We start from the raw sequence: 24,513 nt of genomic DNA, 5'->3' as shown, positions 1-24,513 counted from the left end.
TTATCTTAGGCAGATATGGTCTTACTAGAGTTATGAGATATGAGTTGCTGGTTAGCTGATCAAGAGTTTCTCAAACATTACTCTTTGTGGTATTTTAGGTGTTAAGTTTATGTACAGAACAATGCCCTGTTTTGCTTTCATAATTAGTTATAAAGGATCTATATCACATGATGCATTTCACTTCCTAAATGATGCCTACAATCGAAGAATGGCTTGTTTTTGCTGACCTATAGTGAACAAAGAAAAATGGACTGCAATGTTTTGGATTAGAATTAAAGTCGGTATTTGTTCCAACTGACTATGTATGTATATATAAATAATGTCTTGGTTATTATTGTCATTGCTAGATTTATAAATTTTAGCTGTAAGTGTAAATTTCAGAATGTGTAAGTGTAAATTTCATATAAAAGAATCATTTCGATGAAGGAAGGAATTCGATTGTTATTTAAAACAGCATATGTGAAGGTTGTTTCATGTTGAACTGAAATTGATAATCCTATCATGAAACTGCATTTGTGTGGGCTTATTTTCCTTTCACTTATGATTTGACTAAGGTATATTCATTTGGTTATCATATGAATAGCCTTTCTAATATGAAGTTCAATATGAAGTGACATTGAGAGTATTACTCGCTGGACTGAATTGACTAAACTAGCTAGGAGGTTGGCGGGTCTGAGATTGGTAAGCCTGACTGACTTCCCTAGCATATGGCAAAGCTTACACTTTTGCCCAGTAATCATGTAAATGTTGTTTTGTTTTTCATCATACTAGTTGTGAAATCTGGAATGTGAGCATGATTTGGTTATTAATAATTCTTCTTGGGCATGAATGCTTGATTTATTATGTGAGATGGTACATGAACACTCACACACTCAAAATAAGAACTGGATTTGGTTAATGCTCATATGTGATGTAGGTAACACACACATATTGAAAATGCATATGAATGAATTATGACATGCATATGTTTGGGTTTATGATTTCATAAGTGCACATGCTTTTGGCCTAGTGTTATGAATGAAACACTAATTTGGTTTTATTATGTGGTGCATTGATGGCCTAAATGGACATCATCGGCCTGGAGAGCCGTGAGTTTGGTTTTCTTTTCACATATGTATTTAACTGCATCACTTGAACCACATAAGATAGTTTGACACTTTATTACACTGTTCTAGTGGTTTATACGGGTTGGAGTCCCGAATGGGTCCCCGCAAGGGAGGATGCAGGTTTTCACTTTACTTTTGCATATTGTGTTGCAAACTTAAAGAATGGAATTAAATAAAAATATAATGAATAAGAACAGTGTAATATACATTCTGGGATATCTCATCTGGAGTATGAGGATCTTAGAAATCCGGTCTTGGGGAGACTGTGAGGATACAAAAACTCCGTGTGCTGTAATTTGGTCCCCTGAACCTGATATTGAGGTTCTTTCTCCTGACCACGGTTTTAGGAAGAGTCCGCCACTTTACCCGGGAGTGGTGTGTTTTGACACAACTGTTGTTTATGGTACCAAGGAAGTGACACTTGTAGGTGTGGGGTGTCCCTTGTGTCCCCGGCATTAGATGTGGATGTCTAATGTTTCGATGAATGATGCTCTTTCCTGATATCGGTCGAGGGCTAAGTTGAAACCCAGTAATAAAATACAAATTGTGTGTTAAGCTACCCTGGGAACTTACTTGACCTCGGGGTTTGTACCCGTTTGGTGTATCCGCGAGCCACAGTAATTAAAAGAAAAAACTTAAAGATGTGTGCATTTAATAGGGCATGTATATGGAAAGATGAAACTTAAATAAAAGATAACAAAAAGGGAATCATGCATTGCACACAATCATGCATTTTTCTGTTATGCATTAGATCATGCATGTTTGAATGATTCTTGATATCATGACATAATTTGGTGGTAGCATATGATTTACTTCGTGAAATCATGCTGCAAGGTTTGATTATTTAGTTCTTGATATATGGTACTGTTTTACTATTCTTGACTGGTGAGCATATGCAATTATTGGTAGTTATAGATATTTGAATGCTGTAAATTTTATATCTGCACTCACTCAAATCATTGCATGAAATCTTATCCATGTTCTTTGTCTCACTTGGTTTCTTTAGAAGTAGCTGTGCTCAGAATTTTTGGTTCTGACATCCTACTTTGTTGGGTTTTCACAGGATATGGTGAACAGTGAAGTTGGACATGCATCTGAGGATGGATGAGAGACATACTTGGGCTTGACCGCTTCAACAGAGGACAAAGTGACTCTTTCTTAAATTCTTCTTGCTTCTTTCCAGTTGTCGCTTTATTTTCAGTTGAATAAAACTTTGTCTTTGAAATTTCCTCTTACTCATAAATAAAAGAATTGGTTTGGTTCTTATGGATGATGATTGCAACTTCGTTTGTGGTGGTTGGGCTATCCAATGGAAAGTGGAACTGTGAGGACCTCAGATCTCTGGGAAGGTTTCCGCAACTCTTAGAAAAAAAAATATTCCACATTTTTAAAGGGTATGGATTGGGGTTATTACAACAATGGGCCTATGTAGGCCAGGTGCATGTGTTGCTCTAATGTTATTGATTTGTTTATGGATAGTAAAATGACTTATGAAAATTATTGGTTTTTCAAATTTAATTACACTGTTAAATTATGATGGTCAAAGCCCAAAATTTGTTTTTGCGTGTTGATTCGCAAAACGGTTCTTATGTAAAGAACTTGAGACTAATTTGAAATGATAAAAGAGACCAAAACCATGTAATTAATCTCTTCCTTGATGTCGCTTCTATAGTGTGGGAATCTTCGATGACGGTCATGGGGGACCGCGAGGATACTAAAACTCTGTCTGCGATTGTTCCCCAGAACACGATGTGTGGTTCACTTCCTGATCATGATTTTAGGGAGCTTTCAGCCACTTTGCCTAGGGACGGTGTTATTGACCCAACTGTAGTTATTGGTATACCAAGAAAGTGACGTCAATGGTTGAATATTTTCATTGATGTCTCGACATTAGTTGAAGATTTTTAATGTTCTGATAGAAGGTGAGGATTTTTTATATCGGTCGAGGAACAATTATGAAACCCAGTAAATAAAATACAAATTGTGTGTTAAGTTATAACTGAGAACCTAACTTGAACCTCGGGACTTATGCTCGTTTTGAGTATTCGCGGGTTTAAGAAAAAAGAAAAATTAAATTTGTGTGCATTTAATAGGAACATGCATATAAAAGCAACTTTGATAAATAACTTAATAAGTTATTCATGCATGTGCATTGAATCATGCATATTTTACTCTTCAACATCAGTTTATGCATCTTTGCATATTTGATTTTGCATGATATTTGAATGAATGTTTGAATGGTAAGATAATTGTGGTAAGTTATTGCTTGTGATTTTCTCTGAAATTTATGCATGAGTTAATTTATGTTATTTTCTTTACTGATGAATTTTTAGAGGAATTCGAACGAGGGCTTCAGTTCCTACCCATTTTCTTAAAACTGTTTTACATGTATAAATGCTTAATGACATGTAGGACTGGCTGGCAGGAGAATGAGAGACTGTGACTTGGTGTTTAGGTTATGACTAGGGTGCATGATTATGCTAGAGTCGATTTTATGTTTTTAGACTTTTCTACTTATTGATTAATGATATAAAGTTTAATTTATTATTTTAAGTTGTATGAATTTAATAGGGACATGCATGAAAAAACAACTCTGATAAATAACTTAATAAGTTATTCATGCATGTGCATTGAATCATGTATATTTTACTGTTTAACATTAGTTCGTGTATTTTTGCATATTTGATTTTACATTATATTTGATTGAATACTTGAATGACAAGTTATTGTTTGTAATTTTCTGTAAAATTTACGTGTGAATTAATTTATGCTATTTCCTTTACTGTTGAATTTGTAGAGGAATTCGTACAAGGACTTTGGTTCTTACCAGTTTTCTTAAAAGTGCTTTAAAGGCATAGATGCTCAGTGACATGTAGGATTGGTTGGCTGGAGGACGAGCGACTGTGACTTGGTGTTTGGGTTCTGACTACGGTGCAAGATTATGCTAGAGTCGATTTTATGTTTTTAGACTTTTCGACTTATTGATTAATGATATAAAGTTTATTTTATTATTTTAAGTTGATTCAATGCATGGATTGGTTATATTAAATTTATGAAGTACCCCGAGTCCTTGGGAGGTTTTCTGCAAATACTTTTAGAATTTTTTTTTTTGCTATTTTTCAAGGATCAGTTGAGGTCGTTACATTTAGCTTGCATTCAAACTTGTGTAGGCAGTCTATTTGCAGCAACGACATAAACAGTCCAAGCCGCCCTGCTAGCTGGTTCATTAGCCATATGAGTTTCCTCCACCTTTCCTTCCGACCCTTCTAATATGATCCCATAAATGCTTACTAGACACCCCTTCTAGCAATGAGCCATCATGCCATACTAGTGTGTCAGTTCAACTCATATCAATTCAAAAGTGTAATTAATTCAGAAACCAACTTTTCAGAAATCATTTTGCAATGCATAAAGAGTTTCACTAACTCATGAGCAACACATGCTCCTGGCCTTCATAGGCTTATCAGTGGTTCATACACAACCACTCTTCAATTTAATAAATAATTCATCACATTGCAAAATTCCAGTGAACATAAATCAACATAAATATACAAACTTATGTTCATGATGCACAATATAAATTCACATTCATGGCAAATGAATGAATGCAATCTTATCAGATTCATCACATTAGCCAAAACCCAAACCTTTAAAATCGACCGGTTTCAGCATATATTCATCTCAGATTTAAATAAATATCCAAAATTGATCAGATTTTACAATTTCAGTAGAAATTAGATTGTCAAATTGATTTCCTGCATGTATTGACCGTAGCACCAATGCACATCCACAACACAGACGAATGCGCATTTGACCAAGCACATATGTATGCACATATCGTACTGCAATCGGAAACCGAATTGCATACCGATCTCTATATATATATACAACAATCCGAAACCAGATTGCGTACAGAGCTGTGTATATACATGTGACAACAATATAATGCAGTAACATGCTTAAAGCTGCTGCACATAAGTGAGCAACATACCACTTACCTGCTGTTGCTGCATACATATATGCAGCAATATGCATACCGTATCCTTGCTGTCGCTGCACGTATATGAGCAGCGACATGTTGACAATATGTTCGCTGTCACTGCACAAGTATGAACAACAACATGCCGACAATATGTTCGCTATCACTGCTCAAGTATAAACAACATGCTGACGGCATGTTCGCTGTCACTGCACAAGTATGAACAACAAAATGCTGACAACATGTTCTCTGTCACTGCGCAAGTATGAACAACAAAATGCTGACAGCATGTTTGCTATCACTGCTCACAACAAAATGCTGACATGTTCGCTGCCACTGCACAAGTATGAACAGCAACATGCTGACAACATGTTTACTGTCACTGCACAAGTATGAACAACAACATGCCCAACAAATAAATAAAAGCTTATGGGCCTGGCTCATTCACATGATCAATGAATATATAAAAAAAACATGCAAATCTCAATGATACCACAAAATTTAATACAAAAACATCTATTGATTCAACTTTCAGGATCGTGGATTCGATTCAAGGAAAAAAAATGCAGATCAGGGTCCATAAACCCTGTGTGACAAATCTCATAAACATGCAGCCTTTTTTTTAAATTCGTGTTTATGCTAAGAAATAGAAAAAGTCGATGGCTGGAATTAATGTCACATATATATATATATATATATATATATATATATATATATATATATATATATATATATATATATATATATATATATATATATATATATATATGCTGAAAAGGAGAATCGACCCAACCAAAAATAATTCCAGATTTGTAAAAATTCATGAATCCGTGTAAAAATATACAGATTTGATTTTCCTTCAAATCCATACTTGATTTAATCCATGCTACTCTTCCCACTCATCGGAATAGAAATAACCCGTACCTTGATTTGAGATGTATGAAAAACTTAGAGGAAGGAGGAGACATTGAAAGAGGCTTCTTTTTTTTTTCTCTTTCTCTCTATTCATGTTTTTTTCTTTTCTCTTTTCTTCTTTCTTTGTTTTTCTTTTCCCTCTTTCCTCTCTCTCTCTCTAAGTGACGATTTGAGAGAGAGAGTCTTTTTTTTTATAATAGATAGGCCTCTAGGGGGCGGGGGTGACACCCCCTTCTAGATGGTTAGGGAGAGTTCTACCCAAGGTAGAACTCTACCTCTACCTACCTCTTTATTATCTCATATTTTATTTATCTATATGTATTTTTTCTATCTTTATCTTGTGGAAGTTTCCACATAAGGGGGGGGGGATGCCCCCTTCTAGATGAGTACAAGTAGGGTAGAGTTCTACCCAAGGTAACTCTACCTTATCATTTCCTCTTTAAAGTTATATTTCACTTTTATGTTCTTAAAGTTTAAATTCATTTTTTTATTTTAAAAGGCATGGATGAATTATGGGTTCGGGTTGGACCCATAATCCAAATCCATATCCATTTCCAATTGAATCTTAGCCCATACCAAGCACTAGTTAATACCCAGGACTAGGTCCAGGTCCATATTAACATCAGTCCAAATGTAAACGAAGCGAGTCAAGTTCGATCCAAATAAAAAAAGACTCAAAAATAGAGGTCAGTCAAATCAGAAAAATGCATTTTCTGAACCAACCGATGTCCAAATTCAATAAAAAAATCTCATACAAGATCTACGTTTCAAAACGGATCTAACTATGGTCCTAGATCCATTTCACTCCTGAATTTCACTCAAATTTAAATGTTAAAATAAATAAATTTAACATGTTTTTCATATCATTTTTAAATATCTTTAATGGGCCCTGGACCGAGTCGAGACCCCTATTGGCGTCAACCATATTTAATGATTTTTGAGCAATTTTGATATATTCAATATGAATATTTAATTAAAAATCACATTTTCGAGCTTAAAAATATGGGAAAAATTATGAAATATTACATTTCTTAAGAGATATGAAGCCAGGGAGAACCCCCTTTACTTGTATGCATGAAGTGTAGTAATTTGCATTTGCTCCATGATCTTCAAACTATTCAATTCTTCAAGCATCTTCATTGCTACCTGTGTTCTAAATGCTTTTCATGGAGATCCTAGAGTTACAACAAAATCCATATACTGTGAGAAAGCTTCAAAGCTTTATTTTGTATCTTCCTCTTGTTTGCAAGATCATGGACCAAAAATCTAACGGAATATATTGTTCTATAAAATGTTAAAGCCCAATACTTGAGCATGTTCAGGCGAAAAAATCACCTATCTTTCAAGGATGTTCAGGTGAAAAATATATTATGAACATGCTTTTATTTTTGAAACTATATTTTCCACTTCACCTTCTGATTATGGCTTCTCATCCAATCTTTATTCTACTTCTAACCTTTGGATTCACAGGACAAATGGAAAATTCGGCTCCAACTCACTAAGCCTGTTACTTGGCCACCATTGGTTTGGGGAGTTGTTTGTGGAGCAGCTGCTTCAGGTATGGTTTAATAAATTTATGAATCATATTCATTTATTTTGTCAAGAAATCAACTTATTTCTGAAAAGTAACATGCTTCGTTCTGTTAACAATTTTTTTGTTTCTCCGTTAATAATAAGGATGTCATTAGTTTATACAATAATATTTAAGTAGAGGACAACTATCATACTTTCTAGATAAGGGAGATACAGGAATGGCTACAACGATGTTTAATAATAATACATGTAAGTTTACCTTCTTTCAGAAGAAAGAAAGTTTAATAATACATGTAAAATTGAGACTTCTCACTTGAACTCTTTTGGCATTAATGCATTCAGGAGGTCATTACATTACCATTTCTAAGAAAAAAGGCTTAACCGTGCTAAATTGCAGGTTGCATGATATGGATCCTTAATCCATGAGATTATGTCATGCACCTTAGGTCATGGCCAGAAGAAAATTGTAGTTCCTTTTAGCAAACTTCCATTCAATCTTCATGATCTAACACTGTTCATCCCCCATAAAAGTCTGACTTGTCAAGGCATTAAAAATGTATTATTTGCATGAAGCATTAAGGACTGTGGTATTTGTTCCCATTTTGTGCAGTATTTAATGATCTGTATAGAACTCTTAATTTTTTATCTTTACTTTTTTATGACACATACAGTTTAAGCAGAGAAAGAAATTGATATGCTGGCTTTCAATAATTTAATTTCTCAGAAGACTTGTATATCAAGTTCAACTAATTGTGCATAATACAAAAACTCTATGAAACACAACACAGAAATGTGGAGGATACTCTTAAAGGTATAGTAGGAATGCCATTTTTCATTTTCACTACTTCAGTTAATTTTGCATTTATATTTGTTATCAACCAAGCATATAGTTCAGAAGAATATCATAGTTCATTTGCTTTCTCAACAATGTTTAGTGTAGAAAAGGAGACTGAATTTTGGCTGATGAAAGTTGATTCTAGAACTCATTTGAACATGAAAATATACTTTTTTGGTACACTATGACCTGTCGTTACATACCTTTGTCCTTGTTTTTGTGGTCTATAGACTATACATTAAAAGACACACCAAAATCTGCCTTGTATTGTTTCCCTAATTATCTAGAGAAAATGTGGCTCTTTCTGCATCACCGATGCTTTCTTATCTGCAATCCGATATAGTTTGACTAATCAAAATATTCTCTGATGGATGAAGGGGAATAAATTGCTTGAGCAATTTTGGGTTTATTTCCACGACATTAATAGCTTCTATTTCTATTAAACTCCTTTAATGTGCCTAATGAAATCATGTTGCAGGCAATTTTCACTGGACTGTTGAAGATGTTGCAAAATCTATTGTTTGCATGATAATGTCTGGTCCATGCCTTACCGGATATACACAGGTCTCTCTCTCTTTCTGTGTGTGTGTGTGTGTGCAGCCTTAGGACGGGGCAAAACCTATTGCTCTGAGTATTTCCAAAACAATTAAGCCAGTGCTAGCCTTTTTCTTACAAATAAATAAATAAATTTAATCAATCAATCAATCATCATAGTTGCATATGCATGCTTTGTGCCTAAACCCATCTTATAAATTTGACTACTGTGCTAGTGAAGAATTTTTGCGTTCCATGTCTTTCCCAATACAACTAGTTCACTAGGCCTTGCATATGACTCAGTGTCTTTGCCATCATTTTCCTTTTGAGTATGGGTAAAATAAATTGGTTCACATCGTCTTCAAAGTATCTTAAGTCTTGTTTGTTGTCATGAACAAAGACGTTTTTTATTTATCCATGTTCCTTAAAATTGTCTACCGTTTTTGCTTGTTTTTGTGCAGAGTTGCAAAAAGTGTTTTTTTTGTTGCCAAATCCATCCTCAATACCCTTGAATTCCTCTATCCAGGCATGTGCATGTAAACATTAAAGCATTTTCCAATCCTAAAAAGAAAGATATGTAAACATTAAAGCATTTTCCAATCCTAAAATGAAAGACATCTTTCTACCACATTTTGCACATAATATGTTTGGTAGCAAAGCAATACCGCCATCTTGGAAGACTATTAGTTGTTGGAGAGTTCTACTTTGTGCACCAACTAAGAGAAGGCTTACATCTCTTTTGCACCAATAATGTCCACCATATCTTTTGTATTGAGAAGTTCTCACTGTCCAAGCAAGTATGGCAAATAATTAAAACATGCACTATTCCCAAAGAAAGTCGTATCATATTTAACTGTAACGGCTTGACAAATTTCAATCCAAAAATACCAGGATTTTTTTTTTAAGTTAACAAAAGGTTGATTTTATTTTTTTTCCTTTTCCAAAATGTAATGATGCAACAGTCTCATCAAAAGACTCATTTCAACCGTATCAAGTACTAGACGGGCCCGCCTGAGCGCAAGCGCGAACGTGTCTTAGCCTCCTAGTAACAAATCCAGTACGGAACCATCGTTAATGAATCCAATCGAACCATTACATAAAAGAAATTATCAAACCAAGTCTTTTATCATTGACATTGCCTTAACCGAAATAAGCTCTATGGAGTCAGCTTGCGCATGCACCGACGTTTAATAGCTTCATAGAACAAAGTTCGAAAATAAAGCATCCAAATGACAAAATCCTTTAAGTTATTTCTTATTTGATCAAACACAGCGAAAATATATTGATTTTTGAAATTCAATTTCATAAACTGGTTTCTGGGTTAAATATCCCGGGCACATTAAATTTTAAAGTTTACTCCCATCACATACCACGAATAGCGATTTACTGAACATTAAATAATCGCATTTCAGTATTGAACCATAAATGTAGTTGTTCAATTAAATAGTCATTCAAATAATCAATAATTATTAAATTTAACATAAACAAAAAGCCCTTGGGATCATCGAAAACATCAACATGCATAACCACTCCAACATCCTATACTCGCTCCTGCTATCACATATCACCTGAAAAACAATTTTATTTTTAAAGAATGAGACTTTGAAAAGTTCGAGTAAAATTCACATAGCTAATGCAAGATACAACACATAAAACTTGCATGATATAAATAACTTCGAATTTGTATCAACTATCAACAAAGCAAATATAAGATTTTCACAAGCTATTCATGCATCCATAATTCATAAACAAGTATAAAATAACAATTCCAAACATTTATAATATCAAATCCAAATGAGATCAAGATATGTATCAATGAGCATGAATTCACAAACTTTCAGGAACATAAATAAAATGCAGTAAAGTAAAGTGATCAAGTATTTTATGTTCCACTTGATGACCATAGCTTACCTGGGTATGACGTAGGACCAACCCGAAACAACCAAACTACCCGGTGTTTATTATGCTATGTATTTTAATTTTTTCGAGTAACTCCTGAGTCGTATCTCCTAAGGACGGAGCCAGACCGTGAGAGGTAGCGACTGCTCTGAGAGAATTCTACCTGAGGGCGTGACTTTATGCCATAATGATGATCATGATATCTCACCTCTTAAAGCATAATCCATATCCATTCGAGACATATAAGTCATCATATATATATATATAAGACATTTAGATCAATGCATTATTTTCATATGCATTCATAATTCTTATAAATAATAGGTCAAATCATATTTGACCATTCCAGCGTGAAACACACACACATACTTTCTAAGTAAATAAGTTAGATATTCATGATACACATAAATCATGATACATGAGTATGATATATTCAAACATGACAATTATAATGTAATCATTTGCAACAAAACAATGTAGGCGTGATGTCTTATTCACCTAATAAGTCAACCTAGTCATTTGTAGGCGTGATGTGTCATTCACCTATATGCTCTAAAATCACAACCTCATATCATGATCTAAAATCAATAAGGATTTGATTCTCACATCTGAGTTCAACATATAATCATGCTACAACAGAAAAGTCAAATATATAGATTCATAACTGCTATCTCAATCAACTCAGAAGATCATCACCATTGATCATAACATTTCATTTATTCATAATAAAGATTTACAAGATCCATGTCGGATCACCTGCTCTGAGAAATTTACGACCTTACAAGGAGTTACTGCCCTAGACGGATGAACTGTCTGGTCTTGGATAATGTACTTCCTCATAAGAATATACTGTCTTCGTGGGCTACCCGCTCTTGGACAATGCACTTCCTCACAGGGACTTACTGCTCTAACCGAATTACCTGATAGAGAATCCTTTGGGAGTAGTTTCTTAATGAGTACCATATCCAGTGAAAACTATTGTCATACATGCATTAATACAATTGACTACTCTCAGGATGTATAACCACCAACACTGGCACAAATATTTTTACAATAATAAGCATCACATCATACATCAATTCATATGGTATTAAAATTATAAAATCACACATTTAAGCAAATAAGGTTTCATGAACCATAGTTTACTATTGAACTTAAACATTTATCGTATCCATTCATAATTTCATATCACGTGACATTTGAATCATATCATACATAAGAATATTATCCTACACATCATATCATCGTCACAAAGAACATTGTATTTCGTAAATTGAACCTCAAAGCATGCCTAAATAAATCATGAGTTCTGTGCATGAATATGTGAACATGCACATTTTATAATATGAAGCAACTACACCTCAACATACGTAATTTTTACGTAGTTCGAGTTATGCACAAAAGATGAAAGTCATATATACATTTTTCACTACATGAATCGATATCTCACCTTAGATATAATTGAGTAAGAAAGGTAGGTCAAAATCTCATTGACCAATATATGACAAGACAATATATATAGCATTCATAGTATGTGTCGAATACTTACACGTATCCATAGTAGTTATATGTGCACCATGTATCAAATTCATACAAATATACAAAACAACATAGTATGCGCAAACCAAAGTATGATGACACACATTGCGTACATATTATACATTCATAAGTGCACATGCATTCAAACCTACACACATGTGTACCTGCAACAAACATATTTCATATTCCGCTAACTACAATCATGACAAGCATGATCTCCGAACTATAATCATAAGAATCCTAGATATCCACAATTAAGTGAAGTGTGTGAGTATGGAGGTGTTGCATACAATAAAATAAATTATTCTAGAATGCATTTGCACCGTGAACTTACCATGGGCATTTACTCTATTTGCATTTCGCATTGCATTGAATGCACACTGACTTACAGCCGTTTTGATACTTAGCATAAGTGTAAAACCCAGTTTAAAGAGAAGAAAAAAAAAATTTGGCCCATCGAAAGAGGGCTTTCGGGGGCTGGCCGTGGGCGACACAGGGGCCCGCCCGCCCCCCCTATGTGTTATAAAAAGGCGAGAGGGGAGGGATTACGAGCCTCCCCCGATCCCCCGACTCTCTCTCATCTCTCCCATCTGTCTCTGCTCTCTCTCCCCCCGACTCCATCTCTCTCTCTCTCATTTGCCGACGCCGGCCAGCCCCTCTTCGGCAACCACTCTCCGGCGTGCCCTCCTCCCCGACAACCTCCCTCCCCTCCGACGAGCTCCCCTCGGCAGCCCAGGTAACCACCCCCCCCCTTCTCCTCTCACTTTCCTTCCTCTGGGTTCGCCGGAAGGCCAGCAGGTGGCCGGCGGCCCCTGCCGTGCCTTCCTCTTCCCTTTTTCCGTCAGGCAAGGGGCTCCGCCCCCCTTGCTTTCATCTTTTTAGCAGGCAGGGGTCTCCAGCCTTTGCACTTTTTACCGTTCCGGCAGGGGCCATGGCCTCTGCCCTTCTCTTTCGTGTAGGGACCGATGGCTCCTTCCCTTCCCTTAAGAAAGGAAGCAGAAGCCTTCGGCTCCTGCCTCATTTTTGGAAATCCAGCAGGGGTCGATGGCCCCTGCCCCTCTCTTGACCGACAGGGGCCTCTGGCCCCTGTCTCTTTTTTTTCTGTCGAGCAAAGGCTCGACAGGGGCCATTGGCCCCTGCCTCCTCTCTTGATGAGCCGCAGGGGGGTCTTTGGCCCCTGCGCTCCCCCTCTCTACTCGTTTCCTTAGCAGTGGACATCGGCCCCTGCCCCTGCCCCTGCCCCTCTTTTCTTTAAAACCCAGCAAGGGCCTCCTAAGGCCCTTGCCTCTCTTTTGAAGACCCAGCAGGGGCCAAAGGCCCCTGCCCCTCTTACTTTTATCACGGCAGGGGCCAATGGCCCCTGCCCTTCTTTAAAATATCCGGCAGGGGCCGATGGCCCCTGCACTTGTCTCCTTTGGTGGCATGGGTCATTGGACCCTACCCCGTTCTTTTTCATAACTGTAGGGGCCGATGACCCCTGCATTGAGTTGCAGAGAAATCGAGTCTTCTCCCTATCCTTATTCGTTTTTCGCATGCTAAACAACGTACTTTTGCAGTGTTATGCAACGGAGCCCGTTCGTGCCCCGCGAACTAAACCAACGATCACCTACGCTCGTAGACGACTTCTTTCTCGCAATACCCCAAGGTAGGAGAAGTTGCACAAGGACTTAAATAATTAAATCAAGCTTAAATAATTAAAGATTGAAAGGACTTAATTACATATTTATATACATATACGTATATAAGTACACTTTTAATTCAAGGATGCAGTTTCGCGATCCTTGTCCTTTGCTTTCGCATTTCTTGTTTCTGTTTGCTGTCGCGCTTTGCGCCCATGCTTTTGTTTTCGTATTTACTACTTACTGTCTTTTAATTCAAGGATGCGGTTTCGCGATCCTTGTTCTTTGCTTTCGCATTTCCTGTTTCTGTTTGCCGTCACGCTTTGCGCTCAGGCTTTTGCTTTCGTATTTACTATTTATTGTCTTTTAATTCAAGGACGCGGTTTCACGATCCTTGTCCTTTGCTTTCGCATTTCCTGTTTCTGTTTGCCGTCACGCTTCGCGCCCAGGCTCTTGCTTTTCGCATTATTGTCTTTCGTTTTTGCCTTGCCATCGACTCAGTGTATTCGGGAGGAATACCTTTTCCACTTTTTTTACCTGATATGTTTTGGGAAAATCCTTGATCTGGGACAAGATCAAGTTGTTAGGTGATGAGTTCTTTTGCGAAACCCATTTACCAAGACCAGTGTCGAGACGTGCATAGCACCCAGACACTGCGTCATCGGATGCGAGATTCGAGAAAATCATATGCCATATGTAGGCAAGTTGTTGATCGTTTCAAAAGATTTAGAATGTTAAGATAACTTTTTAAAAACATTATATCTTTGCGAAACACACTCTTGAGGCTCCTATTGAGGACCTATATCCCTTTCCTTGTAGTGTGCTCTTGAACATGCGAGGCTTGCTAGTACTACGACGATTGGATGAGATGGTCATATGACCTCGATTAGTGCTTTGTGCACATTGTTGAAAACACTTATAAAAAAAATGGGATCGCCTTCATAGGCAAGATGCTCATTTTGGTCTAATGGACCAGAGCATGAAGAATGATGCAACGACTAAGAAACCTCGTCGCGCTCAATTCCACTTGGCTTCGTCAAGAGAGAGGACGAAGGGTACCAACTCCGATGGACAGACCATTTATGACTTTTTACGGGGAAAAGACCCATCTTCCTTAGTCATCGGAGGTTAGGGGGGGGGATTGGGGCTACAATAGTTAGCTTAACACTTTTGCAGAAGTTGGATGCATCCTTATCAGGCCTTGGGGACTTACTCTCTTGACCATCGGTCGTTTCCATAAGAATAAGATTCAGTCAGACAACCGAGGTATCTTAAAATACTTAACATAATAACACTCGGCTTGGTCTCGACTGTTTCGACTCACGTGCCATGTATGTACCCGCATGGCCGGTTAACAAGCAATAACTAAATTAAGCATGCTTACCTTTCAGTTTGTTGTACTTAGCTTGTTTCTCCAGTTTATCTGCTTAGTTTGCTCGTTACTACCTGGTGCATAAATTATTTATGCCTAATTTAGTTCTTTCTGTTTTTGTGCTCACCGACTAGTTTTTCGCAAAACTAACCCATTTCATGGGTACAAGTGACAAATAGGTGCATCACAGGCGATGACGCGACTGCAAGATGACTTCAAGATCCACTGTTTCTGCTCGTAGTTATTCTTCTGGATATTTTGGTTTTTGTTACAATTTCCTTTTAGGAAATCCAAATTTTGTACAAACCTGACACTCTCTTTTAATAGAAGAAATGGTTTCCTAAGTATTATTGCAGATCGTCCGTGGTAAATCCTTCTTCTCTTGCTAACGTGCCCAAAGTTGTCAAACTTGTCATTTTTCTTTTGAAGAAATCGTTTTCGCTGATTTTAAAAATAAACTCGTTAAAGAAAATGAATTTTTCAACTATTTCAAGGAAATTATAAAGTTCAAAATTTTGGGGCGTTACAATAAGTATCACATTTTTTTGTATATCCTGCACTCAAATCAGGATAACATATAGGCAACCATAGCATCAATAGATATCTACAACTACGTGTGGTGTGTGTGCATAATTTATATTTGCAATTCAATTGAGAATTTAATGGCACACCTCATGCTTACAAGATAAATGCATAAACATGCTCTCTACAAGTTCAATTAAGGTATCTTACTATTCAGATCTTTCCAAATGTTTAGCACTTTATTTATGATTCAATAAGGTTTACAAACACTGATAATATACCATACATGTCAAAAATATATTAAAACCACAAGGTCCAAACATGGTACAAGTTAATCACAAGCATAAGTCGTCAGGGGAAATTTGGATCCCTAATGATCCATTTTTATAAAATCTGTTAGGATTAACAAAATGCATATAAAATCACAAAATTTTTACCGTGGTTACCTGTATTTGTCAAGAACACAGTCCAACAAACATATCTCAACAATAATAAATACAAAAATAATGAAAAATCTTTTACGAAACCCTATTATGATAGAGTTTCGATCCATAATCTGTAAATTGCATGATTTTCATCAGATTAATGTTTTTCTTGAAATTTATATAAAATGTTTTTAACCAAACCCTTTTTACACGGTCTGTTATTATGTGTTAATATTCACCCAAATTTTTTATAAAATATTTGGAGTCATTTTTCTTGGGCGTTTATATCTTTTATCAGAGATGAGTCAAAATCTCATTTTTTTAGATTTGATCAGATTCAATATGGATTAACTCATGAATAACACCAACAATAATCAAGTTATGACTGAATTGAATACAAACCAACGAAGAAACCCTATTTAGGCATGTTTCTCAAAATCATTTTTATGAAAAACTCACGATTCGTCTTCTTCGAGTCCAAATAACAATTTTTTCAACAAAGAAAACATGCATAATAGATCAAAACATGTAAATATGTTGTTGAAAACTAAAATAATTAAGATATGCATGCTTAATGTACGTAGAAAGCATCTACTACATAAATCTTACCTGAGAATCAATAGATCTTTAGGGTAAAAAGAGATAATCGGGTAATCCGATCTCTGCACCATCACAACCACCAAAGTATGTGCAAGTTTAATGGTTGCTGGAAAAGTTCTAAGAAGAAGAAAGAAGGAAGAAAAAGAAGATGAAAAAGGAAGAAAATAGAGGATTCTAATGAGAATGGGAGAGAGAGAGAGAACTAATCTTTTTATTCCTTTTAATGAGGGCCTTTATTTATAGATGAACTTAGGCAAGAGTCCCATCTCTAATATAAGAGGTTAATATTTATGAAATTTTTTTATTAATAAAATAAAATAATAAATTATGGGTCCTAATTCATTAAATTTCGAAATTAATTAAGATAGAGAAAAAAGTGAAAACTTCATGCCCTGGCTTGGGCTCCAGTGACATGGTAACCTTCCGGGAGGCCTAAAGACCCAAAGACTCAACATAATTTGATGTTTAAATAATCAATTTGATAATCCTCGAAACGTAAATCGTTGAGGTGGTCTTAGATTTAATCGTAAGCACACGGATTGACAAGAAAATTTAGTTGATGTTGAAAAACATTAATTTTTCACTTATAATTAGGCATAAATTTCGGTCGATGATAAAACGCTCAAATCAATACCAATTTGGGCAAGTAGATAGTCGATTTTGATGCCTTTGAAATGAGGAATGTCAAGGTTGAATCCGATTTAATAGGTGAGTCACTGATCAACCAAATTTTTTGTTGAAACAACAATTGTTCAGATAGTCCGACTCTATGGGTCCAATCTAATGAGATTAAATCCAAATCCAAAATTCATAGTCTAAAATCATTTACTTTCTTGTTTAGTCCACATTTTAAATTTTACAAATATTCTTGCAATGTTCTTCGTAACTTGAGACTTAATTTCATAATAATTCAAAATCAAGAAAATTAAGAATTTCAAAAAAAGCAATAATTTGCACTCAGGATACACATAAAGTTCATCATTTATTCATTTTAATTGTCAAATAAAAAAATCTAGGGTTTTACATTAACACAATATATTTTTAAGCCAAGTGAGATCCCTTTATGTGAATACTATCTTTTGTTAGAGGCTTCTATTTAAATGCCAACCAAGACGCCTTCATGAGCAAAATAGAATGATTCAAGTGTAAAACAAAACCTCAGTGACCACATTTGGTAAATTTCCATCATCTTTAATTTAATTATCATCTCCTGAGATATTTATTAAGATCCCATGTTGATGATAAAATGGAATAATCAGCTCCTATTTATTGCATTTCACAAGGACCCCATGCAAAAGTGGTGGATAAATTTCCCCATAGTATGTTGTTCCATAATTAAGGCAGATTTTGTTAATATGTTGCTGTAGTGGGACATGGTTATCAATAATACTAATGCCGGCATAAAGCTTGGCTAGGGTTGAGAAACTCACTCTCTCTCATGGATACAACTACTGATATGGGGATACAACCATTTTTATGTAGTTTTCAATATGAATAGTATATACGAGGACATGATACGGGGGCCAAAATGGATTGTTCTTGTGACATAGGAAACTAGTGTTCATATGCACTCAACTATGTAATGTGATTTCCCCCCACATATCTCACAAGTTGGACAGAAAAACCTAGTTCATACCTGTATGGACACACATTGTTCCACAAAAGCATCAACTGCCCAACGGCCAGGTTTTCTACTAGTTATATCAAAATGTCCTATGCCATTCACCAAGATGCTATAGCCACGATGGTGTTTTTTCACAATTCAGATGGCTTTCTGCACCCTAGCAGTGTTTCAACATTGGCTATTAATCACTTATGGCAATGAGGCAACTTTTCTGAACAACATTTGGTAACACATACAACAATGACAGTTGCCCTTAGCCAAGGGTCGCATCATCTTGCTGAACTTTAGTCAAGTTTTTGTAATGTGGAAGATTATGTATTTGTGATGTAAACACATACTCATTTGTAATTTACCCTTTTAAGGGTTTTCATATGTAAATAAACAATACAGGTGCTGCTCACCTGCGAGATAACTGGGGGTCATTTCTGGCTGTATTTTCCTCCTTCATTCCTATTGGTACCAGATTTACAGAATAAGGAATAAAATAATTAGCTATACTATGCTCTACTTTGAATACAGTCTCTATTGGCCAATAAAAGGGATATCTATTGATCTGGTATTACAATGACAACAACATGCTAGCACTTTGCTCATTTATCAGGTAACGAACGTTTGAGTCTCAAAATAATTTTAAGCTCAGCTGTGGTAAAACATAGATACATGTAGGTGTTAAAATATGTATTATCGTCATTTGTAATCTCGTATATATTTATATTCACCCAAAAGGGTATTTCTGTAAATTCCTGTTTTGCGCATATTCCACTTTGGAATATTGCTTGTAATTTTCCATTTTTATTTTTTATTTTTTCCTTTTTTCCTTTTTAATTTTCGGCTGCTGTGCCACATAGGGAGGCTCCCCAAAGAGTCGTTGGGGAGCCTCCAACGGTCACATATGTGACCGTTGGGGGCTCCCAACGACTCTCTTGGGAGCCCCCTTTGTGGCTCCTTTTCTTGCTTATAAATAGGGGCTCTCCCCTTTGTATTTACTTACTTCTTGAGGGAGCTTATGCTCCATTGTAATGGGGTTTTTACCCCTTGTCCATTGTTTCTTCAATGATATGCAACTTATGACTTTATGTCATATTTTTCCCTTTTTATGGGTTTTATGGGTTAGCACATTATGTGCTTGTGTTGTTTCCCTTTAATGGGTATATTTGCACTTCACGTGCATATGTATGGGTTCATTATTGAACCCAATGTATTCCAACTCACTTTCTAACATGGTATCAGAGCAAGGTTGAGATCGAGTTGCTCTTTGGTGCATCGGGAAGCATGGTATTCAAGAATTTGTTAAAGAAAAATGGTGAAGTATTCGTTTCTCTCTATTGTCTTTCTTATAGCTATTCGGTATGCATTCTATTTATTTGAGTATTGTATGAAGAATGTAATATGTTCTTTTCTTTATGTGTGCTTTTTGTCATTATGTCTTTTTTGAGTTACTTGCTACTCCATTGAATCGTTTTCGTATGTTTTTCTTTGAAAAACTTTAAATGATAACTTGTTTGGCAAAAAATTAGATATATGATTGCTCAAAACTTGCTTTAATGGGTCGGTAAAAATTTATGACCGTTGGAACTTTGAATTTACATTTTAAACCTAACCTTGTTTATGAAAATATCTTCATATGAATGTTTAGTCTTTAAAGAAAGGTATGTTAAGATTAAAATGTTTGTGAAATATAGTTTTTTGAAAAATGTTGGCATATATGAAAAATTCCATATTATGTGTCCGTTTTATATGAGCAACATTTAATTAAGAAAGTTTTTTTTTATAATACCGGTTGAATTAAGTTTTAAAATGGTCTTATGGAATATGGTGATTTTCTTTCCATCTTTACACTCTTAAGGATGTTTTCAACATTTAGAGAGTTCTCTCTCTTTTCAATAAGAGACATTTATATGTTGTGATTGTCTCTTGTGGGTTTTGGTGTTTGCCCTTTTGTTTGTTCATTAGTGAATGTTGTAAGTGCTTAATGCACTCTTTTGCTTTTCCGCATATTTCATTACAAAAGTTATGGTCTTCACTAATGTTTATTGTGTACTTATTTCATTAGGAGTAGGTAATAATCTATTAAGTCATGTTTTTTGATAAAACTTAAGAGTGTTAAATTTTTCCTCAATAAATGTTTACTTTTTATTTAAGCCATAGTACAATCTTATTTATCATAAGGTTTTGTTAATGAATCTATTTTGTTGGGATTTCTTCCACTTTAATGGAGTTTTCTCCTTCTTTGGGAGTTGTATATGTTTTTTGTTCAAACTCTCCTTAAGGAGCCTTTCGGTCCTTATTATCTTCTTGTGAGTATATACTCTTTTATGAAGATTTCATGATTGTTTATCATTTTTAAGTTGCAATAGTAGATTTCATAAGTTTTTCGAACTTCACCATCTTTATGAATGCCTATATTGGCCTAAGTTTGTTATTTTTTGAACTTCACCAACTTCACCGTTTAATTGCACCTTATGTCTTTCATAGTTAAGGCTTGTTTGTTCCAAATCGGTTCATACACATGATGTTGCTTAATATTTCATGTTATGTTGCATAGTAAGCTTTTTTTGGTGTACAAGACTTCTTTTGAAGATTAAGCATAATTCGTGTTTATGCAAAATTGTTTTGATGGATTATATTGGACCTTTGATTCAATTTGTTAATCAGTCCTCTTTGTAAAAACTTTTATTTGGAAAATGATTCCTTATGTGTTTATTGCCCTTTTGTGGCATTTATGTTTGTCCATCACATGTTATTTAATGCATCATTTATTTGGCCTTAGTATTGTTATATTAGAGATGTTTGTCGAGGTGAGTTATGGGCACCTCGTGTTGTATCATTTTTAGATTGTCCACCTTCCATATTATAGATGGTTGTTAAGGTGAGTTATGGGCACCTTGGGACTCTAAAATGATTTGTTATTTGATCTCTAATTATGAGTCTGACACTCATTTCTTCTCTTGTGCCATTGATATTATGGATGCTTCTATGTAAATGTGATGGACATATGGTATTTGAAACCTTAAATGTTTTAAGGTACATTTAAAATCAAGATGTTTTGGGATTATAGCCCAACCTTTTATTTGTTTATGAATCTTATGAGTGCATTTGCACATTTGTGATTCCGTATGTTGTGCTCGTTGTGCACATGTGTTCTTGTGTTTTTTCACAAGTGTTCTTGGTGTGTATGTTCACACATTTGTTCTAAAGAATATTATTTTATCGGTTGTAGTATCTTGTTGAAGATACGTTTTACTTGCATTTATTCCAAAATGTTATTATGAGTATTCCTTTTTAAAGGAATATTGTTTCATTCAAGGTTTATTTTCATTACAAGTTTATTGCCTTAAAAGTCTTTTCCTTTTATGCCCATTATCTAAGTGTCATCATATGTAGACAAGAATTTTATTACACCTTCGTGTGTTTTTAGCCCTTTGTTGACTTTTGCTCTCTTGGTCTAGTAGCTGAACACACTTGTCTTGAGTGTTTTTATATGTAGACAAGGCACGTTGATTCACACCATGGTGTGTGATTTTTAGCCTATGTTGGCGTTTGTGTCCTTGTTCTAGTCGCTTAAGATGTATGCCCATGGTTGGCTTATTTCACTCATTTCAAGTGCTATCATATGTAGACAAGAGATGTATTATGTTTTAGCCCATGGTTGGCTTATTACTCTTGTTCTAGTAGCTGAACATACTTGGTTTTAAGTGTATTTTTTACGTAGACAAGAGATACTTTTTAGTCTATGTTGGCATGTATTCTCTTGTTCTTATCGTAGATGCACTTATTTCAAGTATTATTATATGTAGACAAGAGGTTCTTTTACACACCTTTGTGTGTGTCTTTGGCCTTTAATGGCTTTTTATTCTTGATCTAGTAGCTTATACACTTGATTTATGGGTTTTGGAGGACTAATTAGGAAGTTGTTTGTAATGGATAAACTATTGTTGAAATTTGCAAAATTTCATTCATGACTTATGTTTTTCAAGTAACTCATATTTTTTGATATGAATATCAAGTTGATTTCTTAGCATTTAATCTATATATTAAGTGCTTATGGTTTTTGCCACCCTTATATGCAAAATGTGGATTTTGTCAATTAAGTATGACTTTCATAAATGATTTTAAAACATTGTGAACTCTTGGGTTTATTTTACCTAAAGTATGCTTGGAGACTTCGTTTCTCTTGTTTGGGACTTCATTACATGTTTGAAGCATGATCATTAATGAGTTCTTTGAGTATTAATTCATTTAATGATAATATGCATATGCTCTTTATGGCCTTTTTTGGGCTCTCATTCAATAAAGCATAGGTATTTTATGCCTCTTCATAGGCTTCTTGTGGTATCCCTTTGTGGATCATTTTGTTATTCCCCATTATGGGGTTATATTTGTCCAATGATGGACCTTATGAATGCATTATGCATTCTTACAATTTATTTTTGCATAATTTGCTTCCGCTCAGTTTGTTTTAACATAATGTATGATTTTGAAACTTTAAGTGTCATTTCTGCATAATTTGCATAATTTCTAACATAGGTCATCCATAATTATGCTAGTTAGAAATGGTCCATTTGAGTAAAAGTGCAAAGATATGTTTTACTTGTTTCTTTGTTGATTCTCTATAGGATCGCTAAAGATGTGGAACATTAGATGCATCATGGATTCGATCGATGGGGAATTGGACTTGAAGACCTAGCTCAAACTGTCATGAAGATGGAGTTTTTTCTTAAAGACTTTTGAAGAATTGGACTTCGTCTCAAGACTTCCCTTTGATTTTCCAAACTTTCGGGTTTTTTCCCCGCAAAGTTTGAGGGGGGATGTTAAAATATGTATTATCGTCATTTGTAATCTCGTATATATTTATATTCATATATATATAGATGCATATACATATATATATATATATGTATATGTATATCTATATATATATGAATATAAATATATATTCTTTATTCACCCAAAAGGGTATTTTTGTAAATTCCTGTTTTGCGCATATTCCACTTTGGAATATTGCTTGTAATTTTCCATTTTTATTTTTTATTTTTTCCTTTTTTCCTTTTTAATTTTCTGCTGCTGTGCCACATAGGGAGGCTCCCCAAAGAGTCGTTGGGGAGCCTCCAACGGTCACATATGTGACCGTTGGGGGCTCCCAACGACTCTCTTGGGAGCCCCCTTTGTGGCTCCTTTTCTTGCTTATAAATAAGGGCTCTCCCCTTTGTATTTACTTACTTCTTGAGGGAGCTTATGCTCCATTGTAATGGGGTTTTTACCTCTTGTCCATTGTTTCTTCAATGATATGCAACTTATGACTTTATGTCATATTTCTCCCTTTTTATGGGTTTTATGGGTTAGCACATTATGTGCTTGTGTTGTTTCCCTTTAATGGGTATATTTGCACTTCACGTGCATATGTATGGGTTCAGTATTGAACCCAATGTATTCCAACTCACTTTCTAACAGTAGGCATAGTCTACATAATAGCACTCAAGTGTACATTCAAAATGCAAAACTAATAACTGAATGCGTGCATTATCAGCATAACAGAAACCATATAGACATAGTTATTTGTGCAATACCAATGCAACAAAATATTTTACTGGGCAAGAAGTTTCCGCTGTCCTGACAAAAAACTTGATGAAAATATAGTTTTTTTTCATAACAAACAAAGTTCATGAAGAATTTACAGGTCAAAGTTTCTGATGACCTGACAAAAACCTGATGAAAATTTAATTTTGTGTCATGCAAGCATAGTACATGAAAATTGAATCACTTCCATTTGTTCTGATTATCAATTTGGTGCTTGTTTTCAGACCTTAAATGACTGGTATGATCGAGAGATTGATGCGATCAATGAACCTTATCGCCCTATTCCGTCGGGGGCAATAAGTGAGGGTGAAGTATGTGTTATATTTCTTCGTTCGTCATGTATACTATTTTACTTGCTGCAGTGTTTTATATGTGGCTGTTCTTCCTAGTGTTGAAATGCGTTGCATCATTCTTCTGGAAGTGGTGGAGATAAT

General features: G+C 35.2%; 1 protein-coding gene across 1 annotated transcript in view; it reads left to right on the top strand.

The window, feature by feature from the left end:
- Positions 1-24,513, top strand: part of LOC149839629 (chlorophyll synthase, chloroplastic-like) — an 85,053-nt gene that overhangs the window by 10,183 nt on the left and 50,357 nt on the right. The window contains exons 4-6 of the mRNA XM_090002697.1: positions 7,471-7,558; positions 8,847-8,932; positions 24,304-24,390. Coding sequence (XP_089858823.1) covers positions 7,471-7,558; positions 8,847-8,932; positions 24,304-24,390 — 261 coding nt within the window. The remainder of the gene's footprint in view (positions 1-7,470; positions 7,559-8,846; positions 8,933-24,303; positions 24,391-24,513) is intronic.

The sequence above is a fragment of the Nuphar pumila genome, chromosome 4, assembly GCF_984573655.1.
Source record: "Nuphar pumila chromosome 4, dmNupPumi1.hap1.1, whole genome shotgun sequence".
NCBI lineage: Eukaryota > Viridiplantae > Streptophyta > Magnoliopsida > Nymphaeales > Nymphaeaceae > Nuphar > Nuphar pumila.
Note: the sequence above shows the minus strand (reverse complement) of the source record. Positions and strands in the feature narration are given on the sequence as shown.